This window comes from Macaca fascicularis, chromosome 7 (genome assembly GCF_037993035.2).
Source record: "Macaca fascicularis isolate 582-1 chromosome 7, T2T-MFA8v1.1".
NCBI classification, from domain to species: Eukaryota; Metazoa; Chordata; class Mammalia; order Primates; family Cercopithecidae; genus Macaca; species Macaca fascicularis.
In genome coordinates, this window is record NC_088381.1 from 89195886 (window position 1) to 89213763 (window position 17878).

The 17878-nt window shown below is 47.8% G+C and overlaps 1 protein-coding gene across 3 annotated transcripts; it reads right to left on the reverse strand.

Annotated features, from left to right (window-relative positions):
• Window positions 1–1167: 1167 nt before the first annotated feature.
• On the reverse strand, window positions 1168–17475 carry SALL2 (spalt like transcription factor 2). 3 transcript variants are annotated; one of them, XM_005560788.4, is made up of 3 exons: window positions 17095–17475; window positions 2919–5740; window positions 1168–2332 (listed from the first exon to the last, which is right to left on the reverse strand). In XM_005560788.4, exons 1-3 carry the CDS (start codon window positions 17165–17167, stop codon window positions 2096–2098), a joined length of 3132 nt encoding a protein of 1043 aa, XP_005560845.2. In that variant the 5' UTR covers window positions 17168–17475; the 3' UTR covers window positions 1168–2095. The 3 variants fall into 3 exon arrangements, with proteins under 3 accessions (XP_005560845.2, XP_005560846.2, XP_073853009.1); XM_005560789.4 differs by lacking the exon at window positions 17095–17475 and adding an exon at window positions 6150–6338; XM_073996908.1 differs by lacking the exon at window positions 17095–17475 and adding an exon at window positions 5856–6338.
• Between the last annotated feature and the right edge of the window lie 403 nt (window positions 17476–17878).

The window sequence follows — 17878 nt, forward strand, 5'->3', positions numbered from 1 at the left end:
CCCAGCTAATTTTTTGTATTTTTAGTGGAGACGGAGTTTCATCATGTTGGCCAGGCTGGTCTCGAACTCCTGACCTCAGGTGATCTACCCTCCTCAGCCTCCCAAAGTGCAGGGATTACAGGCATGAGCCACCGTGCCCCGCCAGCTAATTATTTTTTGCAGAGACAGGGTCTCATTGTTTTCCAGGCGTGTCTTGAACTCCTGGGCTCCAGCGATCCCACCCGTGTTGGCCTTCCAAAGTGCTGAGATTACAGGCATGAGCCACCGTGCCTGGCCCTACCTGGGTTCTTAATCCAGCTTTGCCACTGAGTGACTTTGGGCAAATCATTTTGTCAGTTCCATCCCTTTAGCACTAACAGGCAATGATATTAGAATCTTACAAATCAATCTCCTCAGACTCAGGTAATCCTCCCATCTCAGATTCCTGATTGGCTGGGACCATAGGTGTCTACCATCACACCCAGCTAATTTTTGTATTTTTGGAAGAGGCAGTGTTTTGCCATGTTGCTCAGGCTGGTCTCAAACTCCTGGGCTCAAGCTATGTGCCTGCCTCGACCTCCCAAACTGTTGAGATTATAGGCGTGAGCCACTGTGACAGGCAAAAAAAAAAAAAAAAAAATTATACGTTTTATTTAACCCCATCCCTATGTGCTTCCTCTGCATTCTTAATGCTAAGAATCCTCCTTTGTCTTGTTGGTAGAAATTATTAGGGTTGAATTACATTTTTTTTTCTTTCTGATTATGACATCAGATCTCAAGGTCACATCATAAAGTTCAATTCACCTTGGTTCTACAGATTGACTGATATCAGAAGGCTGATCTGTGGTTTGAAAAAGACTGAAAAGAAAGTTTCCAACCTCCAAACAAAACCCACACAAAAGCCTGGTGGTGGAAGGTTCTAGGTAGAGAAAATCTAGACAATGACTGGACATAATGGGCAAATGCCTACCTTTTGGAAATACAAACTCCACAGGGAACAATTTCCACAGGGAAGTTACATTAACTGAAGGCTGTCTTAGGACAAGGCTGAATAAAGTAAATATTTCAACACCATATGTTCAGCTTTGGCAGGAGATGTAGGTGGGAAGGGAATCTCAATGTTGGAGAATGCCCATATCACACCCCAGCTGGCTATGTAATCATGAAATAAGGAGAAACACATAAATATTTGGTTAAAACACCTTTAATGATAGAGGGAAAGACACTAATATCTCCCCTGTCTGTTCTTGACATTTTACTAGGTTAGGAAGCTCTGGAGCCTACAGCTTGAGGAGAAGCCATCGTTCAAGTCAGTCAATAGCAAAATCCTCACTCTCTCCTCCTCAGAACTCCTGTTCCAAATGATCCTATGTTAAGAGTAAATACTACATCTCATTACAAGACAGAGAGGCAGGGAGGATGCCACCTGGAGCTGGTCTCCCAAAGTCTGGGACTCTAAGAACCAGACAATGACAAAGACACAGGCCCCAGCCTACAGATAGGCAAAATGGGGAGGATAGGGGTCTTGAAAGAGGAAGATAAGGAAAATACAAGGGGCCAGGGAATAAAGGAGGGAGTTATCTAAAACTAGAAGCATACTAGTGCTAGGAAATCCCCCATGATCCCTGGAACACCTCTGCACACTATGTCACTATTAGCCCAAAAGAATATTAACGAGAATGTCCACATTCACAATAATTTGAGGCCCTTTCCCTTACATCATGCCCCTTTCTTAGTCACATAGGTACCAGCAAGCCCTATGTTTTAGCAACATTCCATAACTCTCTCATCATTACTTCATCGACCATGCTGACCAACAATGCTCCTTAAAGATATGAACTTCACATTTCCCAGATATCTCCTGGGAGACCTCTTGGCAAGAAATCAGCTTGTTTCCCGACTTTGAGAGGCCATGATGAATGAGAAGCTGGAGAGGTCTCGGCACACTGACCAGCCAACACCTTTACTTTAATGTGACCATCAGGGGATTTACTGGGAAAATTTTCCTATGCCCTTCATTTCTCCATACTTCCTAGGGTTGGGTCACCAATTACTGGAGCATCTTCAGTACCGGCACCTTCTGGAGGAGGGGGAGGGGAAAGGAATATACAGTTTGCTACTTCTTGTCTATGATGGGCTTCTCAGGCACTGCCTTGGTTGCAGGAGGCTGAAATAGGAGGGGAGCTGTCTTCTCGTTGGCTTCCCTGGATCCCATTGTTGGAGGCACCTTCCCAGCCACAGTTCCTAGGCCAAACAGCACAGGTGGGGCCAGGCTTGGAGTGGTAGTGGAGGTGGAGCTGGAATTCCAGGGCTTCATGGGCAGGCCACTTGACAGGAATGCCACATACTGGTTCTAGAAAGATAGGGGACCCACACCCACCAGCTGAGCAGAAAAGTCACCCCAGAGGAGTGACACTGGGCCCTCAGAGACAGCTGCCAGCCCTTTGGGCTAGGCTGCAATTCCAAATGTAGGTGCTCAGGTGCACCTGCCAAAGGGAAAGGGAGAGGAAAGAGGAGGGGAAAGAAGGGTCACACCAGGGAAGCTGGAGAGGGTTCCTCTTGAGAAAGCTGCAGAGAATCTATTTTCCTCAGGTACAAAGAATGACGAGGTAAGAAAAATTCCTTAGGGGGCCATCCCCTTGTAAGCACAGTAATTTCCAAGCTCAGGGACTAGAGAAAAGCCACTAGGGACATATCATGTTAAGAACTTAGAGAAAAAGACAAAATCAGGGCTCATAAATCTGGGAGGTCCTTTTGTGAAGGTGTTTCTGCTCTGTGGGACAAAGAGCAGCAGGTACAGAAAAACAGGCTCATGGGATCGTGGGGTCATCTTTTCGGGGAAAGGGAGAGAGCCCTGTGGAGGTGATGGAAGGTGAACAGCCAGGGACTAAAGAAAGAGCAGCAATATTCTGAGGGCCATGGGGGGCAAAGGGCTGTACCTGGTGGTGTGCCAGTAGCATATGCTTCTTGAGGGTAGCCCGCTCAAGAAAGCCCTGCCTGCAGAAAACACAAGTGAAGAGCGGCCCCTCCTTGGGGTGGGTCTTCTGATGCTCCTCCAGAGCTGCCTGGGAGGGAAAGGCCAGGCCACACACTTCGCAGGCCTTTCTGCTGCTGCTCTCTCCTGGCTCCTTTCTCATTGCCTCCTGCAGGCTCAGCTCCTCTACCAAGGTTACGCTGGTGCCTTCCCCTTCTGGGGTGAGTGCTGATGCTGGGCTTGAGCTTCTCTCCGGTTTGCCCCCCTCTTCCTTGCCTCCTAAAGCATCACTGCTTCCCTGCTCCATTGGCTGATCCAGGCTCTCAGGTGGTGGTAGTGGTGGTGGCAAAGAAGACTGCTGAGTAGCTTTCTCATTACTGTCCATCTCCTTCCCAGCTGTGACTGCTGCCGCCACTGTCCCCACCTCCTCCTCTGCCCCAGATGCCTCTTCTGAATCACCTCTCACTGATATTGCCTTCTCACCTCCACTCTCTGAGCCTCTCCCTGCCAGGGAATCTTCATCAGTCACATCTTCCTCTTCTTCCTCATCCTCTTCTTCCTCCTCCTCAGACAACTCCTCTTCTGGTGATGGCTGCTGGGACTGCTGCTGGGGGAAACTCCCTGCCCCGGAGACTGTAGATTGCTCGGAGCCATTCTCTTGAGCAGCTCCTCCACCTTCAGGGAGTGCGGTACCACCATTGGGGATCTGGCCCCCCAGGTGCATCCGGACATGCTGCTGCAGAGTGACAGCATTGGTGAACTTCTTCTGGCAGATGGGGCAGGAGTTCTGTGCCCGGGCAGCTGGACTGGCCTTGTGGCCCACGAAATGTGCACGCAGATTACCCCTGGTGGAGAAGGCTCTGCCACACACTTTGCATTTGAACGGCCTCTCACCTCCATGTTGGCCATAATGAAGGCGTAGGGCCCGAGGACAGCTAAGCACCCGGAGACAGATGACACACTGGTTAGGTCCAGAAGAGGCTGAGGATGAAGCTGCAGGGGCAGAGGTGGTGGGGGCTCCTGAGGCAGTTGAGGTCACTGCCACAGCTCCTTGCCGGTCAATCTTTTCTACCAGTTGCTGCAGCTTTGATGTCTCAGAGGGTGAGGCCCCCAAGGGCTCTAGCACATAGGGGAAGGGGAAGCTGCCAGTGGACTTGAAGTGGTTGGTAAGCAGTGCCCAGCTCGGTAGTGAAGTCACCAACTTACTTAGCTGCATGCGAGTTGCTGTGCTACTTTCTGCCACTCCACTGATGGCTGAGCCCTCACTCCCTGGGGGGGTGTTTTCATCAGCTTTATTCTTGGGTTCCACTGCTTTCATGAGCACAAACTTATTGAAAGCCGGGAGTCCTGGAGCTGTGGCTGTGCCTGCACTGGTGGAGAGCAGAGTCAGGCTCTCTGTGGCACTGAGTGCTGTGGTGGAGGCCACCAGAGGCTTGCGCTCAACACCTCCACCTGGAGTGGCTGCCTCCTCCTCGGCCTTCTCTGGTGGCACGGACATACCATAAGGCAAGCCACTGCTGGTAATGACGTAGTCTAGGTGCTCTGGTACTGGGTGTGGGTTCATCTGCACATGTGGGTACTTCTCACGATGCCGGTGGAAATGCACTTTGAGGTTGCCACGGGTGGTAAAGCGGTTTCCACAGACATTGCACTTATAGGGCCTCTCACCCGTGTGGGAACGAAGGTGGATCTGCAGGGCACTGTCACTGCCAAATACTTTGGCACAGAAGCGGCATTTGTGCCTTCCACCAGGCTTCTCCAAGGGACCCATCACTTCTCCATAGCTCAGCTCACCACTTCCATTCTTTGGCTTCAGGAGCCCTGGGGAGGCAGTGGCCTCGAGGCCTCGGGCTGCCCCAAGACACTGTGCTGCCAGTAGTCCCGTGGTGCTTGGGAATGCCAGATGAGGCGAGGCAATCAGCTGATCTGTGCTGCCTGGCAAGGCTGGGGAAGGGGCAGGGGTAGGTTTGTGGCTTCGCCCAACCCCTCCAGCAGAGAAAGGATGCTGTGACCCCAGTGGGTGGTAAAGGTGGAAGAAGGCCTGCTTGGGCGTTTCTGCCCCTGAAGAGGAAGAGGAGGAGGAGGAGGAGGAAGATGCCAGTGTCTTGCTGGTTTGGACAGGCTTGATGGGGCTGAAGAGGGGTAGTAGGGGCTTGGTGGAAGAGGCAGTCCCTGTCCCAGGTAGCTCTGAGGGACTGGCAGGGGCACCCACTGTCTGGCCTAAGGAGCCAAGCAACAGCACCTGCCTGCAGATTTGCTCAGTCATCTGCATCTGATGGATCTGCCGCTGCTGCAGCACCCGTAGCTCTTCCAAGATCAGGGGGATGTTCAAGTGGCCACTGCCTACACCTGGGGGCGGAGGGGGTGGAGGAGGAGGGGGGGGTGCAGGGGTCGATTCTGGAGGTAATGGGGTTGCTCCCAGCTTGGGACTGGCCAAGATCAGGCCCCCACCTCCCCCAGCCGCTGTACCTGTGGCAGCGACCAGGAAATGCCCCGAAGACTCCTCTCCTCTCCTCTCTGGGCCCCAGGTGGGATCCGTGGGCACGGAGGACCCAGAATCTGGGGGGTTGCTATGCTCTGTGTCCATGACCTGAGGATTATTGTGACCCTCAGGCCGGGGTTCAGAGGAGGCTGAAGAGTTGTTGGGGTTCTCCTGGCCCCCAATTATCACCATTACAGGAGGGTCAGTAGAACATGCATTCTGGTGGGCGAGGAATTCAGTTGGGTCAGTGAATTGTGCGCAGCACTTGGCACAGACTTGGGGGTGATCTTCCTCGCTAGCATCACCTGGGGAGAAGACAAGGAGAGAGAGCGTGGGTGGCGCAGTTGGGTTGGGTATACCGAGGCTCTAATTAACAAGGAGCCCAGTAACCGCTAGTTGGGGGTGGGGAGATGAGCTCACCATCAGGCCGTGCAGAAGTCTAAAGCTCAGGCCGGAACAGTGTGGACAGGAGACAACCCGGCATGGGGCAGGGGTGAGGGAGAGGGAGGCGGGAGGAGGGGAGGGGGGCAAGAGCATGCTACTCCCCTCCTCAGCCACCCTCCCTTCCCAAGGCCACAAGCGAGTTCACGGAATAGGTGTGAGGACAGGGGCCTACGCAGAGAATCAAGCATTTTCTCCCGCCCACCGAAAGTCTTCGCCGCCCCTGCGCATCCCCCTCCGCCCCCACCCCTGCCCAGCCCGACCCTACCGCACCTCCGAGCTCTGCCGGCTCCCCGCAGGGCACCCCGAGACGAGAGCTCCTCCCGGATTCGTGCGCCATGGTTGTGGGGAAAGTGGAGGGTCAGGTGGGGTGGGAGACAATGGATATTGGGATTGAGGGAGGCGGCGGTGGCCGCTGGGTCTGCGGCAGCCTCTGCACCCAGCGGCCCAGACTGCGGAGATGGAGATCGGCAGCGGCGGGGGCAGGGAGCAGAGGCGGAGGGGGAGGGGAGCGAGGAGGCGGGGAGGAGCTGGAGCGAGAAAGCGGGGAGAGGGGAGATCTGGGAGGAGCTGATGAGGAGGGGAGTTTATGGGGAGGAGCTGCTGGGGAGGGAGGCGGGAGCTAGAGGAGGCGGGAGAAGGGAGCGCTAGCTGGGGCGTGGGGGCGGGAGCCCAGAGCTCGGGAGAGTTTCCGGAGGCGCAGTGACAGGTGCTGTGAAGCACTGCGGGGGTCCACCTTTCCCCTTCCCTGGCCAGCTCCCCCCATCTGCAGATGCCGTTGCCCAGGCCTTCCCTCCTCCTCCCGCCCTCCCCTCCTAAGCTCTAGGGGCACAGTGGGAAACGTAGCCCTGCTCAATGGAGCAAGGCGATAGGCTTCTCTTATTTTTCTTTGGATAAAGGATCCGCTGAGCTTGGAAAACGTGGATTCCAGAGAGGGTCGTCTGATCTCCTCAGAGGTCTGAGGGCCAGAAGAAGAGGAGGAGCTCAGAACATGCACTCCTCACCAGCACACACACGCCAAAATATTCCAAGTTTTGTCCCGTCTTTCTCACTTCCATTCCCACCCTACCCCCATCCCTCTCCACAAAAGAAGTTTCTCAGGGTGGGCGGCTGCAAGGTAGAATTTCCAAGGAAGTCATTTCAGGACTATCTGCGGAACACTAAGCCCCTTCACTCCCCGCCCCTCCTCCCCCAGAATAATAGCTGAATGCAGGCCACTCCGCAGATCGCTCAGCCTACACAACACCTAATTTATAGAGTCCATGCTTATTTAATAAGCCATCTCCTACTTAGTACCCTCTTTTCTACCCTCTTCCTCCTCTATTCTCCTGCAACATTCCTCACACTGTCACTATTAAAGACAGTGGGTTTGGGGAGACGCTAGCCTGCAAAGGCGTACGGAGGCCCACCCAGCTCTAACCTGGGGGGGAGGGGAGCCTCTTGAAACAATGCGGTAGGAGCTACCAGGCGCGCTCAGTGTCTAAAGCCCTTTCAGGCCCAGCCTGGTTTGAATGCTTAGAAATAGCTAACACCTGCTCACCATCACAGAGGCAGCCTCCTATTCAGACAGGATAAGTAAGAATAAAATGCCTCCTGGACCAGGTATTCTGGCATTCTCCTTTTTACCTTGAAATTAGTCTTAAAGCGCTTCCCACTTCCTAAAATACTTTCTCTTACATGCAGGAAGTGACCACAAGTCCTTGGTTTTGTGGTTTCCCTGGGCATCAGTAAACCTAAATTGTTCTAATCCCAGTTCTCTTCTTGCCTCGCTGATAAATTGAGACATGGTGGTCAGACACACCATGTTATACCACCGTTTCCCTCTTCATAAAGTGGTAATATTGCAGCTGCAGTATCTTACTCAGAAAAATATTGTGGGGACAAAAAATTGAAAAATTTCACAATATTAATGTGTAAACCAGGTATGGTGGTGCACACTTGTAGTCCCAGCTACTTGGGAGGCTGAGGCAGGAGAATTGCTTTAGTCCAGGAGTTTGAGGCTGCAGTGAGCTATGATCACACCTATGAATAACCACTGCCCTCCAGCTTCCGCAACATAGTGAGGCCCCATTACTTAAAAAAAAAAAAAAAAAAAAGCTGGGTACAGTGGCTCACTGTAATTCCAGCATTTTGGGAGGCCAAGGCGGGCAGATCACGAGGTCAGGAGTTCCAGACCAGCCTGGCCAATATGGTGAAACCCCATCTCTACTAAAAATACAAAAATTAGCTGGGCATGGTGGTACGCACCTGTAATCCCAGCTACTGGGGTGGCCGAGCCAGGAGAATGGCTTGACCCCAGGAGGCAGAGGTTGCAGGGATCTGAGATCATGCCATTGCATTCCAGCCTGGGCAACAAGAACGAAACTCCATCTCCCGGTTTTATTGGAAACTCTCCAATAAAATGAGGGTACTGCCATAAAAAGGAAGGAAATTCTGATACATGCTACAACATGAATGAACTTTGAAAACTTGAAACTTCAGCTGGAGGCTGAGGTGGGAGGATCACTTGAGCTCAAGGGTTTGAGACTCCATCTCAAAATCTCAAAAAAAAAAAAAAAAAGAAAAGAAAAAAGAAAAAGAAAAGAAAGAAAGAAAAAAGAAAGAAAGAAAAGAAAGTTTAGGCACAGTGGTTAGCTCATGCCTATAATCCTAGCACTTTTGGAGACCAAGGCAGGAGGATCACTTGAGGCCAGGAATTTGAGACCAGCCTGTATAACATAGTGAGACCCCCATCTCTGCAAAATCAACCAACCAACCAACCAAACTTAAAACCAACCAAACAAACAAACAAAAAAAAGTCTAAAAAAATTGATAGGTACATGTGAGATTTTTAAAGTTTGGGGAGTCCTGAATTTTATCAACTAGAGAATTTACATTGTCAGTAGAAAAATAATCGAAGTAGCCTTAAATACACATATACTAAAAGTAGATCTGTTTTCCATGTTGTTTGCTAATCTTATTAATTTCTGAGGTAAGATATTGGCTAATATCAATGATATCAATGGCATATTTCAAAGGTAGGAAGTCTTTTTTTGCAGGAGGTCGGGGAGCTGAAACAACCTATTTAAAATATTAGTAACATCCACTTTACTTTTCAACATAAATTTTGCCTGTGTTTTTAAACTTAAAACATTTTACTGGCCGGGTGCAGCGGCTCACGCCTGTAATCCCAGCACTTTGGGAGGCCGAGGCGGGCGGATCGCGAGGTCAGGAGATCCAGACCATCCTGGCGAACACGGTGAAACCCCGTCTCTACTAAAAATACAAAAAAATTAGCCGGGCGTGGTGGCGGGCCCCTCTAGTCCCAGCTACTTGGGAGGCTGAGGCAGGAGAATGGCGTGAACCTGGGAGGCGGAGCTTGCAGTGAGCCGAGATCGCGCCACTGCACTCCAGCCTGGGCGACAGAGCGAGACTCCGTCTCAAAAAAATTTTACTGAATTATGTTTTGAAACTTCAGATAATAAAGCTCTTAGCATTGTGAGTCATACTTCTGAAATGGATGGGTTCTGTGCTTCCAGGCCTGGTCTTACAAATGAGGGAGAGGGGATTCTATTTCCGTTTATGGCAAGTCACAGTTTTGTGCAATGCGGTTTATTTTCACGGATAAGGAAATTGAAGCTTGGAGAGGTTAAGTGACTTTTCCAAGTTCACACAGTAATTCAGTGAAGCAAGCATTCAGAATTTTGACTCCTTTCCAATGCTTTCTCAAGCACATCAACATTGTATGGCTTCCCTAATGCTAGAGAAAGGGCCCTGTGTGGCATCTACCTGCCATTTGCTCCCTGGCCTTAGTCAGCGAGAGGGAATCAGATGGAGGCTTTCTACTGAGCATTTGTTAATTAGCATTGAACATTTGATATCCAGTTGCTGTTTTGTCAAGTCTTCTGACAAGAAAAGAAATCCTTTTCTTTTCATCTTCTCCTGGGAAACACTGTCCCCTTTCTTGCTCTTTAATGAAATGTGCTTTCTGATGCGTAATTTGATCTAAGCTCTTCTTTAAGGTAAATTTAGTCCCTGGTGAAAGGTGACTGGATCAACAGCCACCTGTAAGAGGAACCCTCCATTTCTCAGTGCTTTGCACTCACTGCCTATCCTGAAAAGGGGGGCAGGATTCTTACACAAACATGAATGAAATCACAAATGCAGGAATAAACTAAACTGGTAATGGTGTCCCTAGATAGCAGATAAGGTGAGGTAAGCTATCTCCGGTCAAATGCAAAGTCGGGGGTGGGACTAAGACCTGGAAAAGCTTGTTTAAACTTATAGACAGCTGAAATGACAAAGAAAAGGGAAACCAGGTGGCTTCCCCTCTAAACCTAGTGTCCCATCAAATTGCTGCTTTAGGCTTCAGAGATAACTGTTGGGGAGAACCAAGAGAAAAATAGGTGGGTCGTATGTAGCAGGGTGATACATTTGAACAGTGGTTTTCAAATTTTGCTGCCCATTAGGATTACCAGAAAAGAGTTTTAAAATTTTTGTGTTTAGGTGCAGTGGCCTGTTCCTTGTAGTCCCAGCTACTCTGGAGGCTGAGGTGAGAGGATCACTTGAGCTCAAAGGTTTGAGACTCCATCTCAAAATCTCAAAAAAAAAAAAAAAAAAGAAAGAAAGAAAGAAAAGAAAGTTTAGGCACAGTGGGTAGCTCATGCCTATAATCCTAGCACTTTTGGAGGCTAAGGCAGGAGGATCACTTGAGGCCAGGAATTTGAGACCAGCCTGCATAACATAGTGAGACCCCTATCTCTGCAAAATCAACCAACCAACCAACCAAACTTAAAAAAAATCCCTATGTCCAGGCCACATCCCAGGCTAATTAATTCATAATCCCCGAGGATAGGATCCAGGCATTAGTTTTATAAAGCTCCTCAGGTGATTCCAATGAGAAGACAAAGACGGTGACACAATGATGAGACCCCATGGAGGACTGCCCTTTCCATCACACCCTCCACCCTGCTCCTCACAAATCTTACCTGAGCTAAACTTGGCCACAACTGGGACATAGACAAAATGAACTCTCAGTGCTAAACCTTCCCATCAGTTTCCCTCCCTACAGTGCCCACAACCACACATTAGCTTCCTTGTATCCTTTCCCAGTGAAAAATCTGCTTCCATGAATAGAATTTGATATAATTTACACCTTACTGTAAGTTTAAGTGACTGCATTTCTTTCCCAGATACGAGTATCTTGAAGCGAATTTTTTCTTTTTTAATTGATATTTGAGCCATATTTCTAATTGTAAGGTGAAAGGCTTTGTTCTACAGAGTTCAAGCATCATCTACCCATTAAGGAAACAAAGCACACTATGTAAGCACCTGCTTAACCTAACTTACTTGTTTTTTTTTTGTTTGTTTTTTGGAGATGGTTTCACTCTGTCGCCCAGGCTGGAGTGCAGTGGCACAATCATAGCTCACTGAAGACTCTACCTCCCAGGCTTAGGGGATCCTCCCACCTCAGCTTCCTGAGTAGCTGGGACTACAGGCATGCACAATCATGCTGAGCTAATTAAAATTTTTTTTTCTGTAGAGATGAGGTTTCACTATGTTGCCCAGGCTGTCTGGAATACCTGGGCTCAAGGGATCCTCCTGCCTTGTCCCCACAAAGTGCTGGGAGTACAGATGTAAGCCACTGCATCTGGCTCACTTACTTATTATTGACACTGAACAATGCTAAATGGCAGCTTCCATAATTATGAATTGATTCTGTAACTATTGCTACTGACTACTTCTTAGTGAAATATCTCATCTCCTTACTCCTCTCTCCTAAATGTAAACACATAATAATCCTTAGAAACCCAGACCTACTAATGTAACTACAGCCTGTGTAACACACTAGACTAACAGGCACAATGATTGGTACACCTGGTGCTAAGTGAGAAAAATATATTTGATTACAGAATAGGAGTATCTTAGATCAAACATAAGAATGCTATTTTAATGAAAATTTCTTTGACATCAAAGGACTCAACACTTAACATGGAATTCATACCATTTTGGAGCTGGGACTTTAGAGATCTGACACTCTCATTGTCATTTGTGCACAGGGAGTCAGACCTGAGTTAAAGTCCCAGCTCTAGAACATTCTAACCTTTGTGATCTTGGGAAAATGTCTTAATCTCTCCCAGAGTTTGATTTCTCTCTCTCTTTTTTTCTTTTTGAGACGGAGTCTCTCTCTGTCATCCAGGCTGGAGTACAATGGTGCGATCTCGGCTCACTGCAATCTCTGTCTCCTGGGTTCAAGAGATTCTCCTGCCTCAGCCTCCCAAGTAGCTGGGATTACAGGTGTGCGCCACCACACCCAGCTAAGTTTTGTAGTTTTAGTAGAGACGAGGTTTCACCTTGTTGGCCAGGCTTGTCTTGAACTCCTCACCTCAAGTGATCTGCCCACCTCAGCCTCCCAAGGTGCTGGGATTACAGGTGTGAGCTAGCTGCTGTGCCCGGCTGATTTATCTTCCTTAAAATGAAGGTACTGCCGCGCCGGCCGCGGTGGCTCAAGCCTGTAATCCCAGTTCCTTGGGAAGCCGAGGTGAGTGGATCACAGGGTCAGGAGATCGAGACCCTCCTGGCCAACATGGTGAAACCCCATCTCTACTAAAAAAAAAAAAAAAAAAAAAAAAAAAGTAGCCGGGCGTGGTGGCGGGTGCCTGTAGTCCCAGCTACTGGGAAGGCTGAAGCAGGAGAATGGCGTGAACCCGGGAGGTGGAGCTTATAGTGAGCTGAGATCGCGCTATTGCACTCCAGCCTGGGCGACAGAGCGAGACTCTGTCTCAAAAAATAAATAAATAAATAAAATAAAATGAGGGCACTGCCATAAAAAGGAAGGAAATTCTGATACATGCTACAACATGAATGAACATGCTTTCAGACAAATTTGATTTTTTTTTTTTTTTTTTTTTTGAGACTGAGTCTGGCTCTGTCACCCAGGCTAGAGTGCAGTGGCCGGATCTCAGCTCACTGCAAGCTCCGCCTCCCGGGTTTACGCCATTCTCCTGCCTCAGCCTCCCGAGTAGCTGGGACCACAGGCGCCTGCCACTTCGCCCGGCTAGTTTTTTGTATTTTTTAGTAGAGATGGGGTTTCACCGTGTTAGCCAGGATGGTCTCGATCTCCTGACCTCGTGATCCGCCCGTCTCGGCCTCCCAAAGTGCTGGGATTACAGGCTTGAGCCACCACGCCCGGCGGGGATTTATTATTTAATGGTTATGGTCTCGATCTCCTGACCTCGTGATCCGCCCGTCTCGGCCTCCCAAAGTGCTGGGATTACAGGCGTGAGCCACCACGCCCGGCGGGGATTTATTATTTAATGGTTATGGAGTTTCTGTTTGATGATGAAAAAGTTATTGAAACATTGGTAATGGTTATATAACATAGTGAACGTACTTAATGCCAGTGAATTGTACACTTAAAAAATGGTTGAAATGGTAAATTTTATTACACATATTTTACTACAATAAAAAAATTTTAGCCGGGTGTGGTGGCATGCACCTGTAATCCCAGCTGCTCAGGAGGCTGAGGCAGGAGAATCTCTTGAACCCTGGAGGTGGAGGTTTCAGTGAGCTGAGATGTGCCACTGCACTCCAGCCTGGGCAACAGAGTAAGACTTGGTCTCAAAAAAAAAAAAAACCTTTTTTGCAATAATAAGGGAGCTGGGAGGAAAAAAAGGAAATGCAAAAAGGGCCTAGTACAGTATCTGAATGCTCTACAAATATTAGCCATGAGTGTTAGTTATTATTTGAATGTCAAAAGCTGAATGAAGCCCTGGGATAAGAAAGGTCACATGTGCCCAAGATCACATAGCTTCAAGGTCTACACTAGATTGAAAACCAAGTTTTCTGTTTTCTTATCTAGTGCTCTGTAACACCAGGCCTGAGATACTCTCTATTCCAAAATGTGTTTTTTTCTGATTTGGGAATACCTAGGGTTGGGTGGCCCAGAGATCAATAACCTGAGAGATGAGGCTCTCTACTTCCAAATGTAAACAGAGCCCCCAAAACTCTACCTTTGCCTTCTTTCCCCTCTTGCTGTTCTTGCTGTCTGCCAACTTCCATCTAAAGTACTCCCCTCTCTCCCTCTAGATCTGTTTGGCTGCTGTCCTGGTTTCTCCTTCTCACTAAATATCTGGGTTTCTGATCGTTTCCTTTATTTCCCAGATGTACTGGTTTGCATTTTTCCCCCAGTCACATCCCTTATGTTCTCTAATCCAGATTTCTAGACTCTGTAGGGGAGAGAGAAGGTTTTTTTTTTCCCCCTCTCTAGAGTTTTTAAGTAAATAGAGTATTTCCTGCCTATCACTTATATGAAATAACTATTCTGTTAAGTTTTGATGTTCTAGTCAGGGAAGCTGAGCAAAAACGGCTGGAAAACAGATTTTTCAGACTGTTTCTTGGTGATGTCTTAGGTCACTGTAGAATTTTGGCTTTTAGAATATGTAACAAAGGCTCAGCATTTACTTGTTGTATATGGCACATATTGCTTAAAAGAAGGCAAAAGACTCCTGGAAACATTACTGGCACCCTAGACTACTAAATAAATGTCTTCTGATACTCATGATAATATCCGTCATTTCACAGGTGCACCAAAGGATACAGTGTACCCCTAAATAAAAGCCCTTCCTACCTAACTGTGGGGCATGCTGTGGGGTAGAAGGAAGTCAGATGTGTGAAGGTCACATAAGTGAATAGAAACCCTGTCTATAAAAAATTAGGGAAAAGGAGAGCTCTCATTCTATTTTGTAGAATGGATGCTGCCCCATTCATGATTAAGGAAATGTATTAATTTAAAAGAAAAGCAGAAAATGTGAAATTTACATATTGTAAGCTTGTAAGATCAAGGAGGAATTTCAGATACGATAAAATAGAGCCACCTCATTTTGCAGATGAGGCCCAATGACATCCAGATCATAAGTAGCCTAGGATCTTTCGCTCCAGGGGAATTCCGATGAGCTTTCTTAAGGTAGATCTCAACAGAGGGTACTACTGCTTCCTTGCTCCTTACATTTGTTTCTGCCTTTCAGAGCTCAAAGGCAAATTTTCATCAAAAATTTGTTGATGCCATTGGGTTTAAAGCTTTACTGTTTCTATGGGGATGACTTTGTAGCAGCATTACCATGCCTCCAAGTGGGAGCTATATCTTAAAGGGCTTGAAAATCCATTCAGGACAGCTGCTAAAGATAGTTTTTGACTCCCTCACAGAAGATTTTTCCTCAGCTATGGTATGGGGAATGGGTGAGCAGATGGGAGAAGTAGGAAGAAGAGGAGAGGATGCTTCTTGGGGGCTTGGAGGGGTGTTCAGCATAGTTCCACAATCAAACCAGCAGGAGAGCAGAACTGTGAGGCAACTCTGGGGAAGAGTTGAGGCTCTAGGGGAAGTCTCCTGTAGAGCACAAGTAGGAAACATCCGGCCTATAGCAGCATTAAGAAGGGCTAATGTGTCTCAGGAGGGAAGGATGCCATCGCCACAGAACCTCTAAATATGGGCACAGTAGGATCCCAGAAAAGCAGTGATTCGGGGAGGATGTGTTCTGCCCAAAACATAATATGTCTGTTAAGGTTATTTTGTAGCACATGGAGCACTGATCTGACCTCAAGCTTTTGTTTTTTAACAGGTGGAAAGGCAAGTTTAATCTATAATTTTAATCGCCACCAATACACTATCTTGGAGCTTTTCATGACACATGTCTCATAAAGAAATGCTGACATTTGCCAAGAGGTTCCTGAGTTTTGGTCATATTACAGCACTTGCAGGAAGTGCCACTGCATTCACATATAATGATAATAACAATATTCACACATACTAAGCACTTATTTATGCTAGGTACTTTACTACATGTATTAAGCACTTATTTATGCTAGGTACTTTACTACATGTATTAAGCACTTATTTATGCTAGGTATTTTTCCAAGGGTTTTACACATATTAACTCATTTTGATTTTCACAACAACTTAATGAGGTAGCTAGTATACACATCTCCATTTTACAGATGAGGAAACTGAAGCATAGAGAGACAAAATAAACCAGTCAAGGTCACATAGCTAACCAAGTGGTGGAGCTGGGATTTGTCTAAAAGTCTGGTTTCAGAACCCTTGTGCTTAATCCTATACTATACTGTTGGGTGTATCAACTGTATGCTGAACAGTTGCCTCTCTGGAGCCAGGACTTCCAGACTTTCAGTCTGCACATATGGAGCCATACCACTGACAAGTATGTCCAAAACTTCTTTGATCCTAAGAATTACCTGGAGACTTGCAAAATATATAGATTCCCACACCCTGGCTCAGATGTACTCACAATCAGGCAAGTTTTTAAAACCCAGGTTTAGTGGAGTGAGCACCACCAGCCCTGAGCATTAGGAAATTTAAGTTTTTGTCCTGATTTTGCCTCTGTCTCTCAGACTCTGGGCAATTTCACTCTTCAGTTCCCTGCTTGCTCTACTGTCTGCCTGTCACTTAACGGAATGTTACAAGAATACATACAATTTTTTCCCCCTCATAAGGGACACCTGTTGCTTCAAAAACACGGTATCCTCATAAAATGATACGCGCGTAGTAACAGGTGTATTTTCTTGCACTGTTTTTTTTTTTTTTTTTTTGTTTTTTTTTTTTTTTGCTTTGCTTTCCTTGAAGCACAAACCTAAGCCCCTCATCCAGACCTAGCCTTCAGCTCTCCTCCAGGTGACACACATACATACCCCAAACCAGGCTGCATTCTGACCGACATTAGCTCTCTCCCTCTGGGAGCTCTGATCGGCTCTCAGTTCAGCCCAACAATGAGAAACTTTTTTCTCATCTCCCTCAGGGGAGCCTTCACGTTTATCCAATTCATTCTCTTGCAACCCAACTCTCCAGAAAGAAAAGGGGGGAAAATCCCACCCCTAAGAGACGGTCTTCAGGTCTGAGGACGTTACTTAGCAACGGCACAAAGACCAGTGAGCCAAGGGAGACCTGAGGAGAAAACTCTTGGGTGGGGAGACAGAGCCAGTTTGAAAACTCCATTTCATCCAGAGAAAAACAAGGAAAACACAAACAGAATCAATCCCAAGTAACAAGCGGGGCTTCTCCCCAGCGCAGGTCATCTCTTTACTCCCTGCATCTCAACTCCTTTAAACCCCCAGTGACCAAGTCCGCCCCCGCCTGGTTTCGCCCATGGCCCGAGTGCCCTCCCCTTGCCCTGGCCTGACCCACACAGGCTTGGACTTAGGGGCCCCCCACCCCTCCCCAGGCACCCACCGTTCTCAGACGCGCTGGGACCTTCGCAGTCCGAGATTAACTGTTGGGGTTTCCGCTGCTTTCGCCGAGACATTCCCGGGTAGAGAGTTGGGAGAGGGAGGGGCAACGCTCACTTAGTCTTAACCGGGGTGACCTGGTCTCCTCTCCCCCTTGGGTCCGAAGCCAATTGATGCCTCTCCCCCAGCGCAAATCACTGTGAAGCAGAGATGTTCTCCTTTCCCAGAGACAGACAGACTCTCTCTCTCTCTCTGATTCTCTGTTCTTGACTCTCTCTCTCTTTCTCTCTCAATCTTTGCAAGTCTTTAAAGGGGAGACGCCCCCTTTTTTTCTTCAGCTTCTTCCCTACGCTTCTGCAGCTCCCATTGTAAAAGCAAAAATCCTAATCTTTCCGCACACTCTTTTCTTTTGTACTGCAGAGGAAAGGATTTAACCCTCTCCTCCCTGCAAGAGCTCTGGGTCTCTCCCTGTGCTGTCTGTTCAGAAACTGTCCCTGGCTTGTTTCTCTAACTCTTCTTCCAAGATCTTCACTGTGCTTTTTGGTTCTGTCATATTTCTATGCCCCTCTGATAATGTAGCTGCTTCTGGGGTATAAACTGAAATAAGAACCTTCTGATGTGTCCTGATTATGAGTAATATATGTATAGCTCTTTATAATTTATAGAATATTTTCATTTGTAATGTATTTTGAATATTATAACTCCAAGATGAACACAGTAGGCTTTCCTACTCCAACTTATAGTTGAGCCCCTTTATAGATGAATCAAAAGGCCCAGTGAGGTTAAGT